Source organism: Ursus arctos, unplaced genomic scaffold, assembly GCF_023065955.2.
Source record: "Ursus arctos isolate Adak ecotype North America unplaced genomic scaffold, UrsArc2.0 scaffold_6, whole genome shotgun sequence".
Taxonomy (NCBI): domain Eukaryota; kingdom Metazoa; phylum Chordata; class Mammalia; order Carnivora; family Ursidae; genus Ursus; species Ursus arctos.
In genome coordinates, this window is record NW_026623078.1 from 78,181,665 (window position 1) to 78,202,247 (window position 20,583).

At 49.2% G+C, this 20,583-nt stretch overlaps 1 protein-coding gene across 1 annotated transcript in view; it reads left to right on the plus strand.

Annotated features, from left to right (window-relative positions):
* TG (thyroglobulin) overlaps positions 1-20,583 on the plus strand; it is a 244,300-nt gene that overhangs the window by 91,139 nt on the left and 132,578 nt on the right. Inside the window, exons 34-36 of the mRNA XM_026495381.4 lie at positions 1,015-1,094; positions 1,800-1,943; positions 8,581-8,643. Of these exons, the coding sequence (XP_026351166.3) occupies positions 1,015-1,094; positions 1,800-1,943; positions 8,581-8,643 (287 nt within the window). The remainder of the gene's footprint in view (positions 1-1,014; positions 1,095-1,799; positions 1,944-8,580; positions 8,644-20,583) is intronic.

Sequence of the window (20,583 nt, forward strand, 5' to 3'; positions counted from 1 at the left end):
TTCCGTGGGAAAACACCTCATCGAGGCTGGAGCTTAACACTGGGCTTCCTAGGAAGGAGAACAAAGTGATGGGTGGGCTGGTGGGCGGATGGACAGGACTCTGGGAGAGGGAACCATGGGGCAAGTGGTCCATAGGCATCAGGGCCGAGACGCAGTCAGCACTGGAAAAACTGCCCAAGACATGGAGGCTTTATCCACCGGGTTGTGACTTGGGTTCAGGGGCTCCTAAGACAGGGCAGGAGAATGGCAAGAATGAGGCAGGGTCCCCACCTTGAAAAGGAGCTGAGGGGTTGAGCGAGCTCTCAGGAGTCAGGAATGAGTGATCAGAACTGGGACACGTGGTCAGGGTGAGAGAAATTAGAACTGAGCCCAGGAGCACTGGCTTGGAACCACTAAGTTTCTCCAGGACTGGGCCCAGAAGCTGAGGGTGGGGTCTAGCGGCCACACTGAGTTATTAGGCAAAGTAGGTCCTGGGTTGGGGCCTGGATGCACTGACCCAGCAAACAGGGGCACGATCGTGGAGTGTGATTAGCCTGCATTGCAGAGTGGATATGGAGGGAAGCTGGGTCAGGGGACAAGTGCAGGTCTTTGGCGACAGGCCCCTGGTTGGGCCACTCCAACCGTAGGCCCACGGAGTCGCCCATTTCTGAAGACATCTTCCCTACCATCTCTTCCTTTTCCCAGAGCCCAAAGCTGGACTTTCTCCCAGTCTGAAAGGATGGTAGGGACACATTCAGGAAGCTGGGTGAGCTTGGCTTAGAGCCTGGCACGTAACAGGCAGAGAATAAATGTTTGATGAATGAACGAGCCGATGAATGAAGGAGAAAAGAGTTGAATTCTGTTTTCAAAAGGAACCTCAAAGCTAGGAATCCACTCATGCATACTGGCCAAAGCACCCCCCACTTTAGGGAGTCATGAAGAAAGGAGCCCCCAGAAGTAAGAATGACTGTAACTCAGTAGGTCCTGGGCTGCCCACATAAACCCTCTTGCCCTCCCTTTCTATTCTCACACCAGCTTCTTCGAATGTGAACGGCTATGTGACGCGGACCCGTGCTGCACCGGCTTTGGCTTTCTCAATGTTTCCCAGTTGAAAGGTAGTAATAATATTAGCTCTGCCTGCCTGCATGCAGCTCTTCGCAGCCCAGAGAGCATGCGCCCACCTCTGGTCTTCTTGGGCTGGTTGGGGAGGTGTGATCCTTGTTTGCAGATGGGAAGCGGGAGCAGGGAGAGGGAAGGTGGCTAATTACTGGGATCGCGGGGATAGCTCCAGGCCCACGGGCTGGGCACCTTTACACAGCACTTCTGCCCAGCTGAAATGACCTCCTTCCATACTCCCTTCTCATCTAAGACTCAGCTCAGGCAGCTGGTTGGGATGAATTCTGGATCCATTAATATGACCTGAATTGAAAACTTGATTCAGTCACTTCCTAGGGGTGAGATCCTGGAAAAGCCACTTAATCCCGGAGCCTCCACATCCCTCATCTGCAAATAGGGATAAATGCGACCCCCTCAGGCTCTTGCTTGAAGGTCAAGTGCTCTGATGCAAACAGAGCCCTAGCACAGGCCTGGCCATGTGACAGGTGCCCCGTGAGGGTTAGCTACCTCCGTCCCTGTGCTCTTAGACCAGAAGCTCCTTGCAGTACCACGGTTTTCATCAGTGGCTAAGATCCCGCCCGAAATGCAGTAGAGTGCCCCAAATATCTGCTGGAGCATGAGTTTGCAGAACTCATGAGTTCTCTCATCCAGATGGAATCTTCCATCACGATCGTTTTCCTGGTCCCACTTCCTCTTTGCTCCAGGAGGAGAGGTGACATGCCTAACTCTAAACAGCCTGGGACTTCAGACGTGCACTGAGGAAAACAGAGGAGCCTGGCGCATTTTGGACTGTGGCTCTCCTGACACAGAGGTCCGCACCTATCCCTTTGGATGGTACCAGAAACCTGGTGAGTGACCCATCCCAAACAGCTGTGTGGCGTCTCTAGTTGACCGTTTCCCAACCATATATTAGGATGACGTCCTTGGACTGGGACGTGGATTAGCCTGGATTCATTGGGTACAAGTGCCAGAAACTGATTCTATTCAGCATAAGCAGGAGAGGAATTTACTAGAAGTCTGTTGATAGACTCAAAGGAAAGATGACTTGCTAGGTCTCAGCGACATGAGGTCCTCAGCAGGAAGGGATGGACACCTCTCTATCACCAGGTTTCTGTGGTTATTGTCAAACTTTAAATTCAAGGGAGAGAATTTGGCCCAGCTTGGGCTATGCGTCCTCCCACTGCCAGGGGGAGGGTGGGGAGGGTTGAGTGACAGTCCCAGCAAGACTGGAGGCACTGAGGAAGAGGAGGACCCCCAAAGTATAGTTAAGGTGCTCTTGCAGGCCAGGGGAAACCAACAGATGCGCCCTCTGCCAAGGTCCCTTGTTTTTTGAAACTTATCAGTTAATCAGGGCAATGGGAACACGTGGCAGTCTTGGGGAGAGAAAGACGGGGCACCGATGTGTATTTGACAATATACGTGGAGTTGGCATTTCATGGTCAAGGCAGTGTTGCGTCAGTGTGGGCACAACACACACATGTGCTGATTATATGTCAGCACATTTCAAGAGCTCAACTTGAGATTGGTGAATGAATGAATGAATAGTCTGCAGGGTGTGATGGAGAAGCTCCTGTATTCAGATGAAGAGATATTAGTGTCTTCCCCACCCTGACATCTACTGTAGGTTTGTCTTTGGAAAAGTCTTCCTTTTCCTCCACTTCCTCATTGGTAAAACAATGAGTGAGACTCACTCTGGTGCTTGCTCCTACCTTCCGAGTGTGTGTGGGTGTGGATACACTCGGGGAACAGTGGGCAGCTGCATGGAGACTGGACAGCCTCCCCCTGAGTCCCAGAAGCAAATTCATAAAGATGTCTCAGATACAAAAAGATTGAAAACCCCCTCTGGGTAGGTATTCAATGGAGAGGCTGAGCTGAGGTTCATTATCTCCAATCTCTCCTACTAGTGGCTTCCTCTTTGGTTTCAGAGTGATTATAGGACAGATGCTGGCCCTGCTGGGGCACCTGCCCTGGACAGGAGAGTCAGAGGATATCTGGCTTGGAGGAATCTTAGAGATCCATAACTTTGATCTCTGCACTCTTCACATCACCCAACACAACACATTGCCCAAAGGAGGGAAGGAGAGGAGAACCGATATTACTCATGGGTCGGCTGTGTGTCCGCACGTGTGATGTGTCCCTGCTCTTGCTGGGGCCTCTGCACGGGTGTATAATTACTAAGCATGACACCCTGTGGAGTAGGCATTATTTCTTCCATTTTGAGATGAAGAGAGTTGAAGCTATTCAGCCAAACCACACAGTCAGGTTGCAAGCCCAGAGCTCACTACCCCAAACTTCACCCTCCTCCGTTTCCATGTTGCCTGGTGGGTCTTCGATATCCCATGAGTGATCAGATGGGAAAATGTCCAGACCCTTTGTCTGACTGGTTTTCTCCTAACTCAATTTACTAATAAGCAATTGACTAATACATTGAAAAAAATAAAATAAAACTGACTAATAAGCTAACAAGCCAAAGCAGTCAGTGGTTTGGCCTCTGGTTCTAGAACCATCTCCAACTTGAGGGGCCAGGGATGGGACTCCCTTGTACATGAGCCTACTAATCCCTGAGGCCTTCCTTGGCTTCAGTTCAGATTTATTTTGAGTTAATTATTAGCTGGCTGAATGGAATCTTCCCTGCCAATGTCTACCTTGAACATCCTGTCACCCGTCCTTGGTCTGAATTCACTCAAGGTTAGGGTTACGCTTTTAATTTTATTTTAACATCTTGATTTATTTTGGGAAAAACATCAGGGTTGAATGATGAAAGAGCTTCACTGGGTTTCTATTTAGAGAAGAATGTTCCATATAGGCTTTCACTAACTCACAGGGACAGGGGAGAAGTGAGCCTGCTGAGTACCGTGGCCCCATAGGAGACCCGCGGCCAGCTGTAGGTATTGAGGGGGCTTCGAAACAGAGCTCCTACCCTCCAAAACCTCCCTGCCCACCTCACCTCCCTTCACTCTTCCCACCTCCTCACCCCACCAAAGACTGAAAAATGTCATTTTCCATCTTCGTATTGCTCAGGGAAGATTTGGGTAAAAAGAAACTTAAGAAATAAGTCATTCGTTTAGAAAGATCATGGGAATCAGACCAGAGCGTTACATCATGGCAGGAGTTGGCAAAGCAAAGAACCCAAGGTGCTCATTGTCCCGACTCGTTCCGCCTGTTCTATTTCATCTGATGGCACAGCGCCTAGCTTTTTCCAATATGTATTTTGTGGGGTCAGGCTGGGGACTTAGAGTTCTGTCCAGAGACTCCAGGCCAGGGGATTAAGAATCCCCAGGGGTGCTCTCTTTCTGCAGACACTGACTGAAACTGGACTGTGCCCAGGGCCTCCAGTGTGACTAATCCAGCCTGTATTCATTGCACTCTTCCGGTGTGGCTGGCTGGATACAGCATTTATAAGCATTAGCTCATCTAATCCTCACAACCACTGTTTGAGGAGGAAAGGGAGGTCCGGGGAGGTTAAGTCACCTGCCCCAGGTCACACAGGAGTTGTGTCTTCCTCACCCAACCATATACATAATGATTGAATCAGTCAGAAAGAACTAGGTCTGAACTCTGGCTCTGTCATTTGCCTGCCTGCGCCTTGAAAGGTACATAGGACCCCGATCTCCTCTCCCTCAGTTCTGGCACAGGAAGCATTAGTTTTTACATAAAAAGTCTTCCAAGATTTTCCATAATAGACTTTGCCCTTGATTCAGATCCATGGCTTGGCCATTAGCGTATTGACATCTATACTGAGCGTTTACCACTGGGCCCCGATGAGGCTCCAAGCTGAGAGCCAGAGACAAGAAGCATGACACAGGTCCCGTTTCCGAAGAACTAGCCCGAGAAAGGAGAAAGGAAGTGATACACACTGAGTTCCTACTGCACGTCAAATGCCGTGGGAGCACGAGAGGCGGAAGGTTCTGCCCACAGAGGGGTTAGCTGGGCTGAGGAGGCGGCTATGGGAGAAACGGAACATCCCCTAAGCCCTGACAAATAACTCCAGAGCTCTTATCCCCCTGTATTAATTTACTACTGCCCTGTGAAGCCGGCTCTATTTCTCTCCCCTCGTGAGGAGATGCTTTTTCTCTGTGTAATCAGAGAGCTACTCAGGGATGTGGTCGGTGTTCTTGTGGCAGGATCCACAGAATCCACAGAAGGCTTCTGGAGCATGGAAAGCACTATGCAAAAGTGGCTCCAGGAAAAGTCTGGATGTAGATGAAGGAGAGTGGGCCGAAGGGAGCAGAGGCCACTGTGTGGGGACAGGCAGCAGGCCCTGCAGGTGGGGTGCGCCATGGGCTGGCCCTCATAGCCCTCAGGCCCTCAGAGAGCTGCATAGGGCAACAATGGGGCAATCACAAAACCTCATACCAGGCTGTTTGCAGAACAAAGGCCAGAGCTTAGCCTCCTGGGATCTGGGAGCAGGGAGCATCAAGAGGGGACTCCAGAGAGCCCTGGCAATGTGCTATCTGACTTTGCTGTCCACAGTGGACAGAAAGTTCCATGCGTGGGCTCCGAGCTAGGGCTCACGCTGAGCAACAGCTTATGCAAATGAGGTGGTTTGCAGCCCTTTCCAGGCAGTAGGACGCGGAGAGCAAGCATTCTTAGCATCCAGGGTGGGAGTCACAGGCGCTGCTCTGTGGTCAGGCAGTGGCCCTGGAGCCCAGGGTTTTCTGGAAGGGGCGGGTCTCTGGGGCATTGGTACCTTCCTTTTGCTCTTTGAAGAGAACTAGGGCGGCCCATTCTCTCTGCAGCTGTGCCTGGCCTGCAAGTGGGGCAGGGTCTCTGGTTTGTTTATAAAGTCAAATGTGGCTTCTAAAAAAAAAAAAAGCAATCGAAGCCACATGGTTCCTGCCCTCTGCTAAGCAAATGCGCTTGGACAGGAACGTAACCTGGGAAGGAAACGAAAAGCCCTTCTAATCATGCCTCCGTGCAGTCCTCGTCGAAACAGCCACCTGTAGGTCGGGGTACGGAACGGTCCACTCTTCATCCTCACTCGCGTCCTGCTGCCAGCTCCTGCCAGGTACTCAGCACCGAGCTGGTCCGAGCACCAGGCTGGCATTTTGCAGCAACATCTTCTTTAGTCCCCAAGCAACCCAACGACGTAGGGCCTGTTGTCACCCACGTTCTGTGCTGTGCTGGCCAGTGTTTCATAGCTGGCAAGGTCAGTGAGGGGAAGCCCTGATTTGTGGCGGTTGCCACTTGCCGTGGTGTCAGTGTCCCCACCACGGCCGGTGTAGGCTACCAGCTTGCTCTCTGTCTTATCCCAAAGGCACAGCCCCAGTAAGGAATACTGCCGGGAGGTGAGGAAAGGTAAGGAGGCAACAGCAGGAGAGCCACGTGATCTGTGCTCTGCTGAGACAAGCTGCACGGTGGGGCCCCCCAGAATGTGCTCTGGCTCACCTAATGCTTCTGTACCGTCAGACGTTTATAGAGGTTCCAGTGATCCGTTATGCAGAAATACACTGTGTACTCTGTGTATACCATATGCATTCTTTATAATACAACGTGACGCAACACACCACAATATAATACGACACACTAGCATAAATGCTTCCTTTGCCGGCTGCCCTGACTTTGAATTTCAAGATGCATTTCCCGAAGCAGAGTTACTGAGTCCAAGGGTGAGAACGTTTGAATGCCCTTGATACAGATGGTCTAATTGTTCTCTGAAGATTGCACTAACTCTCAGGACCTTTGCTCTGAGAACCGCTCTCTTCCAGGAAAGACAGATATTTCAACAAACAAACCAAGCTGGCCCGCTGGGTGTAGTGGGGCATGACGGTGGTTAATATAGTTCTGAATGTCACCTGAGGAGCTCACAGAATGTTGGATGACCGAAACCAGAGCTCAGTGGGCCCCAAAGTTTAGCCCAGCTAAACCCTCTCCAGGGTGCCCTTGGACCAGCATCGCCTGAGAACTTGTTAGAAATGCCAGATTACAGACCCCACCCAGGACCTGCTGAATCAGACACTGTGGGGGAGGGGCTGGCTCAGTGTTGTTATCAAGCCTGGGAAACCGGGCCTTCGAATGATGCCTGGGAGGGAGCAGGTGTTTCCAGGCAGGTGACCCCATGCAAATAAATAAATAAATAAATAAATAAATAAATAAAAAGATACAGTACAAGTGGAGGTTCTAGAACCAAGAAAGGCTGGGACCAAAGTGAAGAAGGCAGGGGAGGGGCGGCACTGTAGGCACCAGAACAGAGCATGACTCTATTCTGAGGCTTTTCTTGGAGGCAGATGAGGACAACGGATAGTGGCAAAGAGTGTCATTGTAGAAGGGCAATGTTTAAAAGCAAATAACGGCCAGCATTTATTGAGTGCCTACTGTATGCCCAAAGCTTTACATATACCAATTCATCTAAACCTTACAGGCCTGAGATAGGTAGTGTTGTGACCCCTATTTTATAGACAAGGACGCTGAGAACAGGGAGGTGAGATAACTTGTCAAGATCACAGACGGAAGCATCCAAGCTCATGTTGCTCTAGGCAGCTGAGCCCGGAACCCTGCCGTTGACTGCTGGGCACCCCCCTGCAGCTGGGTGAGCGAGGAGATGCTGTGTGCACTCCTTAGTTTGGGCCCCTGGGAGAAAATAGTGATGGAGCTTTAGACCTGTTCAGTACAGGGAGAGCAAGGGGAGGAAGATAGCCCTTATGGATCATGTACTCAGTATGCCTGGTTTCTCATTTAATTTTTTACAACATCCTCATTTTATCAACGCTGAAACTAGGGCTTAGAAAGGTCAGATAACTCATCCCTTCACACTGTTTCCAAGTGGCACACGGAGATGGAGGTCCCGGTCTGTCTGTGCCCCAAGTCCACGCTCTGTCCCCGTGGCCATGCTGTGTGCCACGGACACTTGCCATTTCCTGTGCCACTCCATTATCTCCTGCCGTCCTCATGGTCATTCTCAAGCTAGATTGTATCATCCTCATCGTGCACGTGCGGAAATAGGCTCAGAGGGGTTAAGTGCCTCGCCCAAGGGCACAGAGTCAGAAAGTGATGGCCGTCAGCACGTGTGCTGTCCCCCACCGGTCCCTGGAACATGACAGACTGCACCTCCTCACCGCCAGCCTCACCGCTGGCTTTGGTCAGTGACCTGTGTGCAGATGAGCTGTGTCCCTTGTAGGCAGAAGCCATAGAGCAAGAGAGAAGCTTGCTGTGTTCTCTTTCCCTGCTGTAGTGTTGTGGAAGCCAGGGGCACGGTGGAGCCCTCCTCCACCTGGGGTCCGGGGGGGATGACACAGAGCCAAGCCCCAGCCCACCTGCAGTGGACACAGGGTGTGAGGGACAGACCCTCCTCCATGGTGGTTTTAAGCCGCTGAGATGATTGTCACTGTGCCCCAACCTAGTCCATCCTGACCGATTCAGGGTGTCCCCGGGAGCTGAACACAGCCCGCCTGCCTTCCAGGTTCAATTTCGCCATCACCACCATGAACCTCTGTTAATGCCTTTGAGGGGGCAGGGAGATAAAAGGCTACCTCTTCTTCTTTTCAGTTGCTCAGAATGATGCTCCCAGTTTTTGCCCCTCCGTGGTTCTGCCTTCCCTCCCGGAGAAAGGTAAGCGCATGGTCTTTTCCACCTCTCTGATGGGAGATCCACCTCACTCTCCCTTCTTCTCCTCTTCCCCTCAGTTTTGCCCAGTGGTGGATAGTTCGCACGGCCCTCTCGCCTTCGTTAATTCAAGCTCCCGTCCACTGCACAAAGCATAGCTAGGGCAATGCTCACACCATGCCCATTTCACAGATGAGGAACCCAGCTCCCAGAGCATAAATGCCTGGGCTGAATAGTGCAATCCATTGGAAGCAGAGGAGAGTTTAGCCCGGTTCCTGCACTTTTCATTCCAAGGATTGTTTTGACCCCGTCCGAGAATGACTAGACCTGGACTGTCCTGGGGCAATGTCAAGAATGGTGGTACTTATGGCCCCAAAGGGAAGAACTAGCTATTTCTCAGTGCAGAGGAGCGCGGCCTTCCAGCCCTCGGCCCGCTGGGTGGCACGGGGACATCTGAGTCAGGGCACCATGCCCAGAACATGGCCCGGGCTGAAGCTGCCACCCTGTCGTGCACATGGTACACGGCCCCACCACCGCATGTCCTGTCTGGTCACGAGGCAGCAGGAAGTGTGGGAAGGTGGGCGCAGTGGGCCCGTTCTGGACGGGGGTGAGCTGGATGCAGGGCAGGCGAGCGTGGGCCTCGACGCACATCCTTATTCTGCCTTCCCTAAGTCAGGAAATGACTGCAAGGGCCCAAGCGACGTTAATTCCTGTCCCGTGACATGATGTCTGAGGAGCTCCAGACGTCTGTCATTACAGTCCTGGCGGAAGAGACAGAATATAGCTTGTGTAGGAGGGAATCAGGTAGCCAAGGCTGTGGCTAAACGTACAGATGTCCTCAACAACCCAGGTTGTGAGTTTCTTCCCCCCGGTTCGGAGAGCTAACTTTGGAGATCGTAAGCACACATGGATGTTTTTTCCTGCACATTCTATACAGAATTATATCTGTGTCTAAACACCTGAAGACTTTATGTCTAGGACTTTGGGTGCAAGCATCATACGTGTACGGTCTGGTGGCAGCCTTCTGAAGCGCTGGGAGGTAGGAGTCGCCATTTGCCAAGTCATGGATGGTGGACGGGGCGCTAGGGGTTGGTTAACACAGCCAAGGCCAAGCGGGGAGTACATATCCCAGCCAGACTTTGGCCAAGGTTGATATTGACTTTTATCAAGATAATGTAAAAGCAATTGAAATACTCGAATTGTCCCCAAAGATTTATGGTTTAAAAAAACCCAACTGGTTCCTTGCCTCACCTCTGCCGCCTGCCATTTCTGCTTCCAGAGGCTACCACATTTAACTCTTGTAACCATTTTTTCTCATTCTGGCCTCTCCGCCTCTTTTATCGCCCTTTCCAATGTCCCCCCTTCATCTGCAACATGTAGTAAGACTTAGGGTCGAAACAAGAGTAATACTTGTTCCTTCCATGTACATATGGCTGACCAGGGAGCCCCAAAGAGCAAGAGCAATCTGCTATTACCATTACTGGTCACTGTGTGTGGGCAGCTGACCCTTCTGGTTCAGCCCATGTTCCACCCCTGCCTTCCATGATACCTTGTGCTTCTTGGGCTTGCCAGGGCACCTGGCATAGACTGGTCGGGTCCATACTCTGTTCTGTAGGCACTTGGAGTATTGGCTCCTCCTTGCTGACATGTCCATCAACACACCCCCCGCTTCTCCCCGCTGAAAAATTTGAATTCCCTTATCTGCTGTTTGCTCATTCTTGTTTTTGTGTGTTATCTTCTGTGGGGTTTAGCCGTCTTAAATGCCTCTACTTCATTTTGTAGGAGGGAGAGAAGAGAAACATGCTGCATTTAATTAAATGCGAGAATATAGTCTTTTTTGAAACTTTTCAGCATTTAGGGAAGACTCCATTTTGTCCTCAGCACTGCGCGAAGCATTTGACCTTCACACAAATCTCAGGAGACGGGTCCTCTTTTAGTATCGGTTAGTTGTAGAAAATTCAAACAATGCAGAAATAGAGACGAAAAAAATCACAGAGTTACTTAGAAGTCATGTCAGTTCAAACATTGCTTTATTTGCTTCTAATCTCTTTAGGCTTATTCTGTGGTCTGAAGTAGTTATAATCTCTCTACAATGTTACTCTTTTGTTTTTATCTAATAGAGAGCATTGTGTCTATTTCCAAATTGTTATAGATCTCTCTAAATCATGCCTTCTTGCATGTGTATTTTTGTTCATGCATGTCTATATTCGTTCGTTCATTGATTCATTGATTCATTGATTCATTCATTCCTCTGTCCACATTCGTACTGTCACGATGCTCCCAGTCTGGTGAGGAGAAAGCAGGTAACGGCAGGTCAGTGTTATCAGCAATGGTTTCTATACTGTGTCACCAGGTAGACACACTGCCCTCCACAAACTCGTTCCGCTATTTTTGGACATTTGATTGTTTATGACTCTTCACCATTATGGAAATACCACAGTGAATCGCAGAGTACAGAAAGCTCTTTCCAACATCTAGGTTACTTCCCCGGGGCACATTCTCCAAAACAGGATTACTGGGTTTGACAACTTTGTATTTTAAGACTCCAGGTTTGTGTTGCCAGATTGGTCTCCAACCGTTGTTCCTAGTGGCTTCCTCGCCAGCAGTGAGTTCGTTTCCCTCTCTGAATGTCAAATGCATACAGTGTGATATGAATAAATCAGAGCACGACCACCTTCAGGTGATGAGAGGGCTTCCCCTCTGGTTTTGTGATAATTTGTATTCCTGGGACTTGAATGACCAACACAAGAAAGGAAGGGGTGTAGAATTTGGCTCCCCCCTTCACACATGCAGGCTGTGGATCTGAGTGGAGCTTTGTAAGGCAGAATGACATGTCACAGTATTTTTAAACAAGTGTGATTTTGACAAGTGCGATTTGGAAGCAGGAGGGATGTCAGAGCTGGCATTCCATCTGTGCTTAGAGTTCCCAGATTGGAATTGGGAGTCTGGGTGTGTTCCTTTGGTGGGAATCCGGGGGAGGGCACAGTTCCGCCTCCACGGTAGTGCTATGTCAACGTGATTCTGACATGCATTGTGAGTGTGTGTGAGTGCACATGTGCGTGTACACACCATGTATGTGTAAATACTCATCTTTATGAACTTTCTATTCAGGGAGAAAATGTGTATTAAACACCAAACATTTTACAGATCATTTACCCCTCCTAAGAAATTTAGATGGTAGCAAGGTCTGTCTTTCAAATAAGGGTCCGAGAGCTTAAATGAACACTTGGGGATTTGAACCCCCATGCGTCTGACCCCCCTCTGAGTTACATAAGAGTATCTGGTTGGTTTGAGTTTCTGGAAAGGGTGACAGGGATAGACGTCTAATCCTAGACTTATCTAGACATCTAATGCTTAGCCTTGTTTCTTGTGTAAGCCACCAGTCAAAGCCTCTTCGAAGAGGGGGTTCTGAGACCCTGATTGGTCAGTGGGGATGGTGTGAAGGTGAAGGTGACTTCTGAACTCTCACACGTACATCGCTCTGGGGTACCTACCGTGTGCTAACGCGCTTGGTTTATGTTGTCCCAGGGAGGTTTTGAACACACTAGCCGGTTTGAAAATGGCAGGAGTTTGTCAACTGGCCAAGTTTTTGAAAGCCTTTCCTTCAAAGAGAGTGGTTTGTGTGTGCAAAGGCCCTGGGGCACGAAACAGCCTGTGGCATTCAGACATTGGAGCTGTTTCCATGTGGTGGGTGTAGGGCCATCAGTGAGGTGAGACAGATGAGTGGTACAGGAAAGCTTGTGCCTGAATGTGGAGCTGGCAGGAGGCTTTGTATTGGGTTTGGCACTTGACCCTGGTTGGATCTCTTGGGGGTGGGAGAGGAGGAAAGTGGCAGCAAACCCTAGGGCGGGAAAGTTAGAGAAATGTGTTAGGGCAAAACAGCTCATCTTTCACTCACTGTGGTTCAATTCAGTGACTGTGTGTATGCCTCTTTTTGGGTAATGGATTCTGAATTTTCACTTACCTTCCAGAAAAGGTGCCGTGCTGGGATTTGGAGGTCTTGACTGCAAAGATAGGAGCCTGCCTTCCGGTCAGGAGAAAGGCACAGGAAGTCAGAATTGGAGGAGATAGACCACTTACCACAGTGGGGGCCTCAGGAAGCATCCCCCAGTTCACTGCAGACAGGCAGGACAGACACCACGGTGCATCACGGCCATGCTGGGTCATAAAGAAGAAGCGAGCATTTGTCAGATGCCAAGGTGGGAATAGAAAGCATCCTGGGTGAGGGGGCTGCACGAAGAGAAGGCCGGGGTGTGCACTGGCCTGACATATTCAGGGAAATACAAGTCCTTCAGGATCCCGGGGCCAGCAAGGGGCAGGGAGAGGCTGGATGGGGGACAGGGGCCAAGAAGTAGAGTGCTTCGGATCCCACACATCCCTGAAGGGCTTTACACAGTTGCACAGTGAGCTTTAAAACCATTCGAAGGCTCTCCTCTGGGGCTGTGAGCGGGATGCACTGGCAGATGGACGAGCTCGATTTTGAGAAGATGGAGACAGTCGTGTCATCTGTGTATAGAGTACATTTTACTCTTTGGGGAAAAATTCGTACATTTTTTATAACAAGTGAAACAGTAAAGATGTCATTTCTATCTAAGAGAACATGTCCGTCGTTTTTAAAAGACCCACAACAACCAATCCAGAGAGGGTGCTCGGGGTTGGCAGGAATTGTCTGGTCAGATGTTGGTGTCTGCCGTAGGATGGCCACTCTCTCCCCCTCTCCTGCTTGCCTAAACATGGAGTCTCTGGATCGCAATCCAGAGGAAAACACAGAATATGAGGCTTCGGGGATCTGTATCTGCATTCTAAGTCCATTTCACCTGAGACACTTCAAAATGCCCCTTAGAAAATGCTCCAGCCCTCGAGCGTGCGCACCCTGGGAGCAGCCAGTGCGGGAGGGCTGTGATGGCCCTGCGGCTGGGAGGGTGCAAGGGGGTGCTGAGAAACATACCTCCTTCTGGGGGGCCCTGCCCAGCTTCCAGCACCTATTTAAAGCTCATAGTGATTCAATTAATGTTTCTTGGAGGAAAGAATAAATGAATAAAGGGTGGTGGAGTATTGGAAGCCACCAGGAGATGGGAGCCCTTCCTTTGCCTCTCCTTAGATGTATGATTTTGACCAATTTAAAGAATCTTTGAGCCTCAGCTGCCTCACCTGTAGAATGGAGATGAGGATGCCTACTTCAAAGAGCTGTTATTAAGCTTGAAAGAGATATTATACGTGGAATTGCTTCATCCACTGTCTGCTGAAGGTTGGCTTTGTTGGAATAGCTAAATTAGGTCAAGTATTGCCAGTTCGAAGGGATCCCTTTCACAGGTAATATTTATGAATCCCGCCCCTGCGATTGTACAGTGTACAACCTGTGCAGCTGTCCATAGTGAGCCTGGGAGGCACTTGATTCATGTTTGCTGAATGTTTGGGTCTTGAACCCTTGTTAGATCTTAGGGGATAGAGAAGGCTTAGGATTTTCTTCAGAAACTTCCTCCTCAGATACAGCCAGTTCTGTACCTGGCCCATCAAGGATTCACTCAATCAAATTTAAGGTAGATAGAGCCAAGAAGAAAATATGCCAACTGGGAACTACCTTTTGGGTTTGGTCGTTTTGGCTTTAGCTTTAAAGATTTCTTTCAGGTCTCTTGCTTAGCTATAGGAAGTATTTTTTTAGCCTGGAATCAATCAGACACCACATAATAAAAAGTGACCCCAGTGGAAACTGTGAGGTGGAGGGAACTGACTTTTGGTTCCACCTGATATTTTTCCCCTTCCTATTCCTGGCATTCAGCCCACTCTGGGAAACTCATAACTTCATGCTCCTCAGCACCATGCCTCCCCTCTGCACTTCCATCCCAAGGCAGGGCCCACCCCCAAATCAGCCTTGAGTAGCTAACTGTCATGGAGTCGAAGCACCTTGCTTATTTACTGCTCCATTTCCTAGTGCTCTGCTAGAGAGCTCTTGTCAACCTAATGGAGTTCACAAAATAATTCAAACTAAGGTGATAATGACTGATATTATTTCAATATGATATTTTCTACAAGAGTTTTCCCATTTTAACAAGTGGATAAGCCAGAAAACTTCTATTTCTCAGACCATTTGACAAGTAAGTATTTGGAGGAAATATTTTAGACAGGTTGACTTTCCTAGAGCCCCTCAAGTCATTCTATGTAGCTGACAATAAATTAAACCATCCCTGAATGCAATCCATCGACAGTGGTAGATTACTTTCAGTTTCATGGATTATAATAATACTGACTGTTGATTAAAAATAGTCATACTGTGTTATAAGTGGCTGATGCTCTATGAAGTTTTGTTTCATTTTAATGATCCTTCGGTCATTCCTCGTTTATTCTTCTCCTCTGTTGAGTCTCTGCTGAATTCCCTGAGCTCCTTGGAGGAACTGGGTTTGATTTATAATGGAAGCTGTCGCCTTCCCTCCCACGTGTGCAAAGTCTAGGAGGCAAGAGGGCCCAGCTCGGGAGGGACCGCGGGGAGGCCTCAGTATGGATAGGGCGTCTGGCATCATGGGGGACCCCCAGCGGCTGAGAAGCAGATGGGGTCAGAGGATGGAAGGAGAACGTGGTCTTGCTGTGATGGAGATTGAGGTGATGAGCTCCCCGCCACTGGAGTACCAGCCGTGCTGGAGATGCCCTTGCTGCGTGAGGAGGTGGCTTCGATGACCTCTAAGTTTCCCCTTGAGTTTTCTATTTTTGTGATTCTAATGATTGGCTCAGTTATGCTACTAAGGTGTGGCTTTTGTTTTTCTGTTTTTGTGATCACTTACGCACAGGCCAGCAGGGGCTTGGCAGGTGTTTGTAGAAGTAGAAGCAGTGAGGCAGAGAGACTTCGGCTTTGGGTGAATCTGGGTTTCAATTCTAGTTCTGTTCTTAGTCTGTATGACCCAGGGCGAGTCACGTCACTGCTCTGAGCCTGAGTGTCGCGAAGGCAGATTTCTTAAGAGCCCTACATCCACCGGTGGCTGGGAGATTCGGATGAAGTCACGGAGGGAAGTGCTCCGCACGGTGCCTGGCACACACACGATGTAACTGATAACGGGGACGGTCACAGCTGCCCTTACTGCCACAGCGCCTGCGGGCGGGTGGGGGGAGGGTCTGAGTGCATTCTCAGGAGTCTGCGTGACCTGGGGCGAGTTACCCACAGTCCACTGAGAGCTCAGGCTAGCCTCTGCCCGATGCCCTTGTTCAGCATCCCGAGAGGGACCTCTGCACGATTGCAATTACTTTGCTCGGTTCCCATTGGTTCTCCACAGGCATTTGTGCCCCGGAATTTCTGCAGTGGGACCCAGCACCCAGGATCACACAGAATGACCTCAAGAGAGAGGAGTTCACATGCTCTCAGAAAAACGTATTATCATACTATCTTCCAGATCACCTCTGTAGGAGGGGAGGATTTGAAGGGGCCCAATTGATATGAGTCAGACTTCTTAGAGAGAAATAAGATGTAATGTGAGCCTTTGAACTTTCACATTTGCAGCAGGAATTTTGCTTGTGATGAACATAGTCATTTGTTAGGAGGACATGGGGGGAGTCTTGCTCCCAGTCTGGTTTCATGTGTGTGTCTTTTCCTTAGAAATTCTCTCCAGCAGTGTCTTTGAAGTCAGTGGTGTAAAAGATGATTACTCACCAACCCGCAGGTCATAACCTCAACAGATGCTGGACCATTTTAGATGTCTCTGGACATCTCTGCGGGCGAAGTGCATTTCACTAAAGGGAACCGCTGTAGGTTCGAAGTTGAGTCATGAGGAGAAAGGGGTAGTTGTGGGGAGGTGGGGCCTGGGAGGGGGCAGTCTGGATCAAGTCTTTGGTTTGCCAGCCATGAGCCGTGACTGTGGCCATGTCATTTACCACCTCCGAGCTTCAGTTCAGTCTCTCGAAAAATAGTAATAGTAACACAATTGATGCACAAAGTGATTAAATCTTACAGTGTAAATGAAATGTTCCATAAACTGGCATGTACCACCTACAAGTGCGATATTAAATGGGTGGACCATTGTTTGTTCCCTAGGTGATGAATTGATCCACTTATCTACTCGTTCGATAATTATTTATTAAGGCTTTGTGTTTGTGAGTAATTATAGTATTAATCTTTATACAGATAAAAAAAGAATCAGTATCCGATTTCTGCTTTATTAACTCATTAAATGCACATTTATGAATTGAGCAGTTCATGCAAAATAGTGATATTACTATTCCTGTTTAGCACATGGAACCATTAATAAATGCCACCCACAGCTATATGACTACGTCTATTGTTAGTAGTTTTGTATACTATTATGATAGGTCTTAGAGAAGCAATGAAAACGGAGGCAGAGTTTTTGATCTCCAGGAGCTCATAATTTAACAGAGATAGAAAACAAGGAAATTGCAATGTCGTGTGTTTGTAGAAGAGTAGACATACCAGTGGGACGGGTCGTGTTGGTGGAGGTAGGAGCCTTAGAAGGGTTTGCATAGGAAGTGACATCCGCATTGTGTCTTGAAGGATGATACGAGTTCATTATATGACTACGCTGACTACATTTCGTAAGCGTATGTTGAATGAAAGGAGTAGTGAACATAGAGTGATTTGCTAGACTGCCAGACGTGAGTTTGGGGTGGTAGGGAGTGGTGGATGAGAGATGTGGCTGAGGAGGAAGGCAAGGAAGGCAACAGACAGATCGGGAGGAAGCTTGGAGGCCATGTTTTTGGTAGAAGTGCAGATGGGATGTGTTACCGCAGGAATAGTATCCACTTATAATGGTAGAATCTGAAATTTAGACTTGAAAGAACATTTATTTTAACTTTCCTTCTATGGTGTCCTTTCTAGATGGACATTTGGTTTATGTGCACACCAGTCGCAGACAACGTTTAACATTTCAGGTTGGGCAGTCCCATGGATAGTGGTGCCAGTTCCTGAGACAGAAAATGTAAGAAAGGAACCAGTTGAAGAATGTGGGTGAGATGGAAGTAAGAGTAAGCCTTCAGCTTCCAACATGCTGAGTTTGGGATGCCTCGGGAATATCAGCTTCGAGGGGTCCAGTAAGCATGGCCTGTCTCAGCACGGGGCTTGGGCGAAGCTTCTGGACTAGAGACAATCTGATTATCATCAGTGTGTCAGTACTTTCGGTCATGGGGAGAGTGAGATCACCTGTGGAGAGTATGTTGGATGTAAATAGTAAAGGTCAAGGACAGACCCCTGAGGAACAGCAGCATTGAAGGGAGAGGCAGAAGTGAAGCCAGAGGAGCAGTAGAAAGGGATTGGGGTGCTGGCGATGCGGGGTGTCATGGAGACCAGGGGAGGGAGATGTGACCAGCAATTTCAAGGAAGATGGGACAGACTGCAGACATTCATTGGATTAGTCAGGGAAAGCACTTTGCAAACCTAGTGGGATAATGAGGGGAAAAAACTGTAGAGCAGTGATTTGAGAAAGTGGAAACTACAAACTTTTCCCAAGAATGTTGGCTCTGAAGAAAAAGAGAGAATGAAACTGACAACTAGAAAAGAGGATGGCGCATTTGGTGGTAACCATCTGTTTTTAGGTCATGAGTCACCCCGATGATGTAGCCAAACAGAATCCCCCTCCATTCATACCAGATTTTTGCCTGTATTTGCAGAGAAACCAGCCCCTGAAATCCAAGCCCCGAGTTAAGAAACCTCGGGTTAGAGTAACATGTTGTTTTCAGGGGGCATTTGAGTATGTTTCTATGCGAAGAGTAAAGTGTCAGTGTTCAGGGACAGGCTGAAGGCAGAGGAGGGGTGGGAGCAAGGCTGGGCTGGGGTGTTATTGGTTGCTGATGCCTTTGAGGGGGTGACAAAGAACGAGCTTTAGAGCACAGGTGGGGGAACTGGCTCCAACAATCATCCTTCTTCCATTTAGGAGAAAGAGAGAGGGAAAGATGGGGCGGCTCATAGGGAGCAGAGAGGGGGACAGAGAGTCGAGGCTGATGCTGATGATGGTCCCTCTTTTCTCTGGGAGGCAAGAGGTCAGGCACCTGCTGAGCACGCAGGGGCCATGACGATGCTGGGCCCGGAGGGAGCAGCAAGCACTGGGGGTGGTGGTTGTAGAGACCAGAAGGGGGCAAGGACTAAATTGCCAGGGTACTGAGCGTTTGGGTGAGGCTAGAGATCCAGACGTTGCGAAGGTGCCCGTCTGTGGAAGTGTCTCTAGTCCTGCCCAGCTGACCAAGGCAAGCTGCAGAGAAAGCAGCCCCTTGGATTAATCCAGCTGGGAGGAAAGAGTGCTGAGGGCACTGGCAAAAGGGAAGTTGACACAATGGACCAATGCGCCCCCGACTTACAATAGACCAGTGAAGAGGGATAATGTGGAGGGGGGAAGAGAGTGGAATCCCCAGGAAAGTCAGGAGCTGGTTTAGGGGGGATCGAGTGTGAAAAACCAAGACTCAAATGGCTTTGGCGTTCAATGCCATGGCAGGATTGGGATGTGGTTGTGGAGGTTCTTGGCTGGAGTGAGTGGACATAAATGTCTCGGGACTGAAGAGGTCAGGAAGCTGAGACCAGAGTAGTGAGTGGACCATCGGCTGTACCCGTAGATGATAAGGTCACCCAAGATTTTTAGCAAGGGTTGGGGGTGGAGATGAAAATTGTGAGCTGAAAATTATAGAAAAGACTTTGAAGAATGTGGGAGGATGACAAGGCATCCCCAGTTGAGGGTAATTAGCAAGAAAGACTAGAAGTTTCCATAGTCAGGAGGTTGTGACCAAAAGCAGGGAAAGGGGATATTACAGCCATGGTAAGGGCCCTTGTTTCTAGGACATGGTATTGGGGAGGGGAGAGGCAGGGTCAAGGGTCAGCTGTGATAGCAGTGACATAATCTCAGGGATCTGGGAGCTGCAGGAGGCTGGGTTTTGAGTAGGATAAGGCCACGTGGGTGTGGAGAAGACAGTGGGGCTTACATTGTACTCTCTGATTGGAAGCTTACGTTGTACGCTTGGACAGCTCATGTTTGCCAATTTTTCATTCTACCAAATAAGAACAAGTTTTAGAAAACAAAGCAAATGAATCATCATCATTGTGTAAAAGGACTTTAACATGCCAAGTTAGGAAGCACCATGTCAACATATCAAAAAAGCAGACTATTTTGCCTCCAGAAGGCATCTCCAGAGTAGTCCTCATCTCTGGAAAAAGCACAAAACTCCCTATCAAGTAGCCTGTTACAGTTTCGGTTCCCAGAATGTAGACCCCCGCCCCCCCCACTCCAATCCATCATGCCACATACAACTGGAACCCACGAGCCTTCCAGACCAGTGCTGGCAAGCCATAGCCCGTTGTTGTATGACCTATGAGCTGAGAAGGACCTCAGACATTTTTAAAGGATTGTATAAAAATACGTATAGAAGAATGTGCAACAGAGAACAAATGAGGGGCGCCTGGGGGGCTCAGTGGGTTAAGCGTCTGCCATCGGCTCAGTTCATGATTCCAGGGTCCTGGGATCGAGCCCCATGTCAGGCTCCCTGCTCAGCGGGGAGTCTGCTTCTCCTTCTCCCTCTGTCCCTCCCCGCATGCTCTCTCTCTCTCTCTCTTGTTCACTCTCTAAAATAAATAAATAAAATCTTTAAAAAAAAACACCTTAGAGTGTAATTTCCCTGAAGCCAGAGCTGGCGGTAGGCAGAAGCGAGAGCCAGCCAGGCAGAGCGCCTCCCGAATGCCCCCTCTTTAAAGCACGCAGGGACACCTCTCTGGTTCATCTTCGCGAACATGGCTGTCCGTGGACGAAATAGAACAACACATTAGCACATTGCGGTGTGTCTAGTAAACAGGAAATGCTTGATATTCATAGTAGCCATTGGAATACGTATGGCTTTACGTGGTAAGAATTACCATCAGGATCGGCATTTCCTGGGCAGAGCGCAAGAGGGAGGCGCAGCAGACTGTCAGCAAATCAGGGCAAGGGTGTCTTTACTGACTCTTCACTCACTGTATGTCTGTTAGGGCCGCCT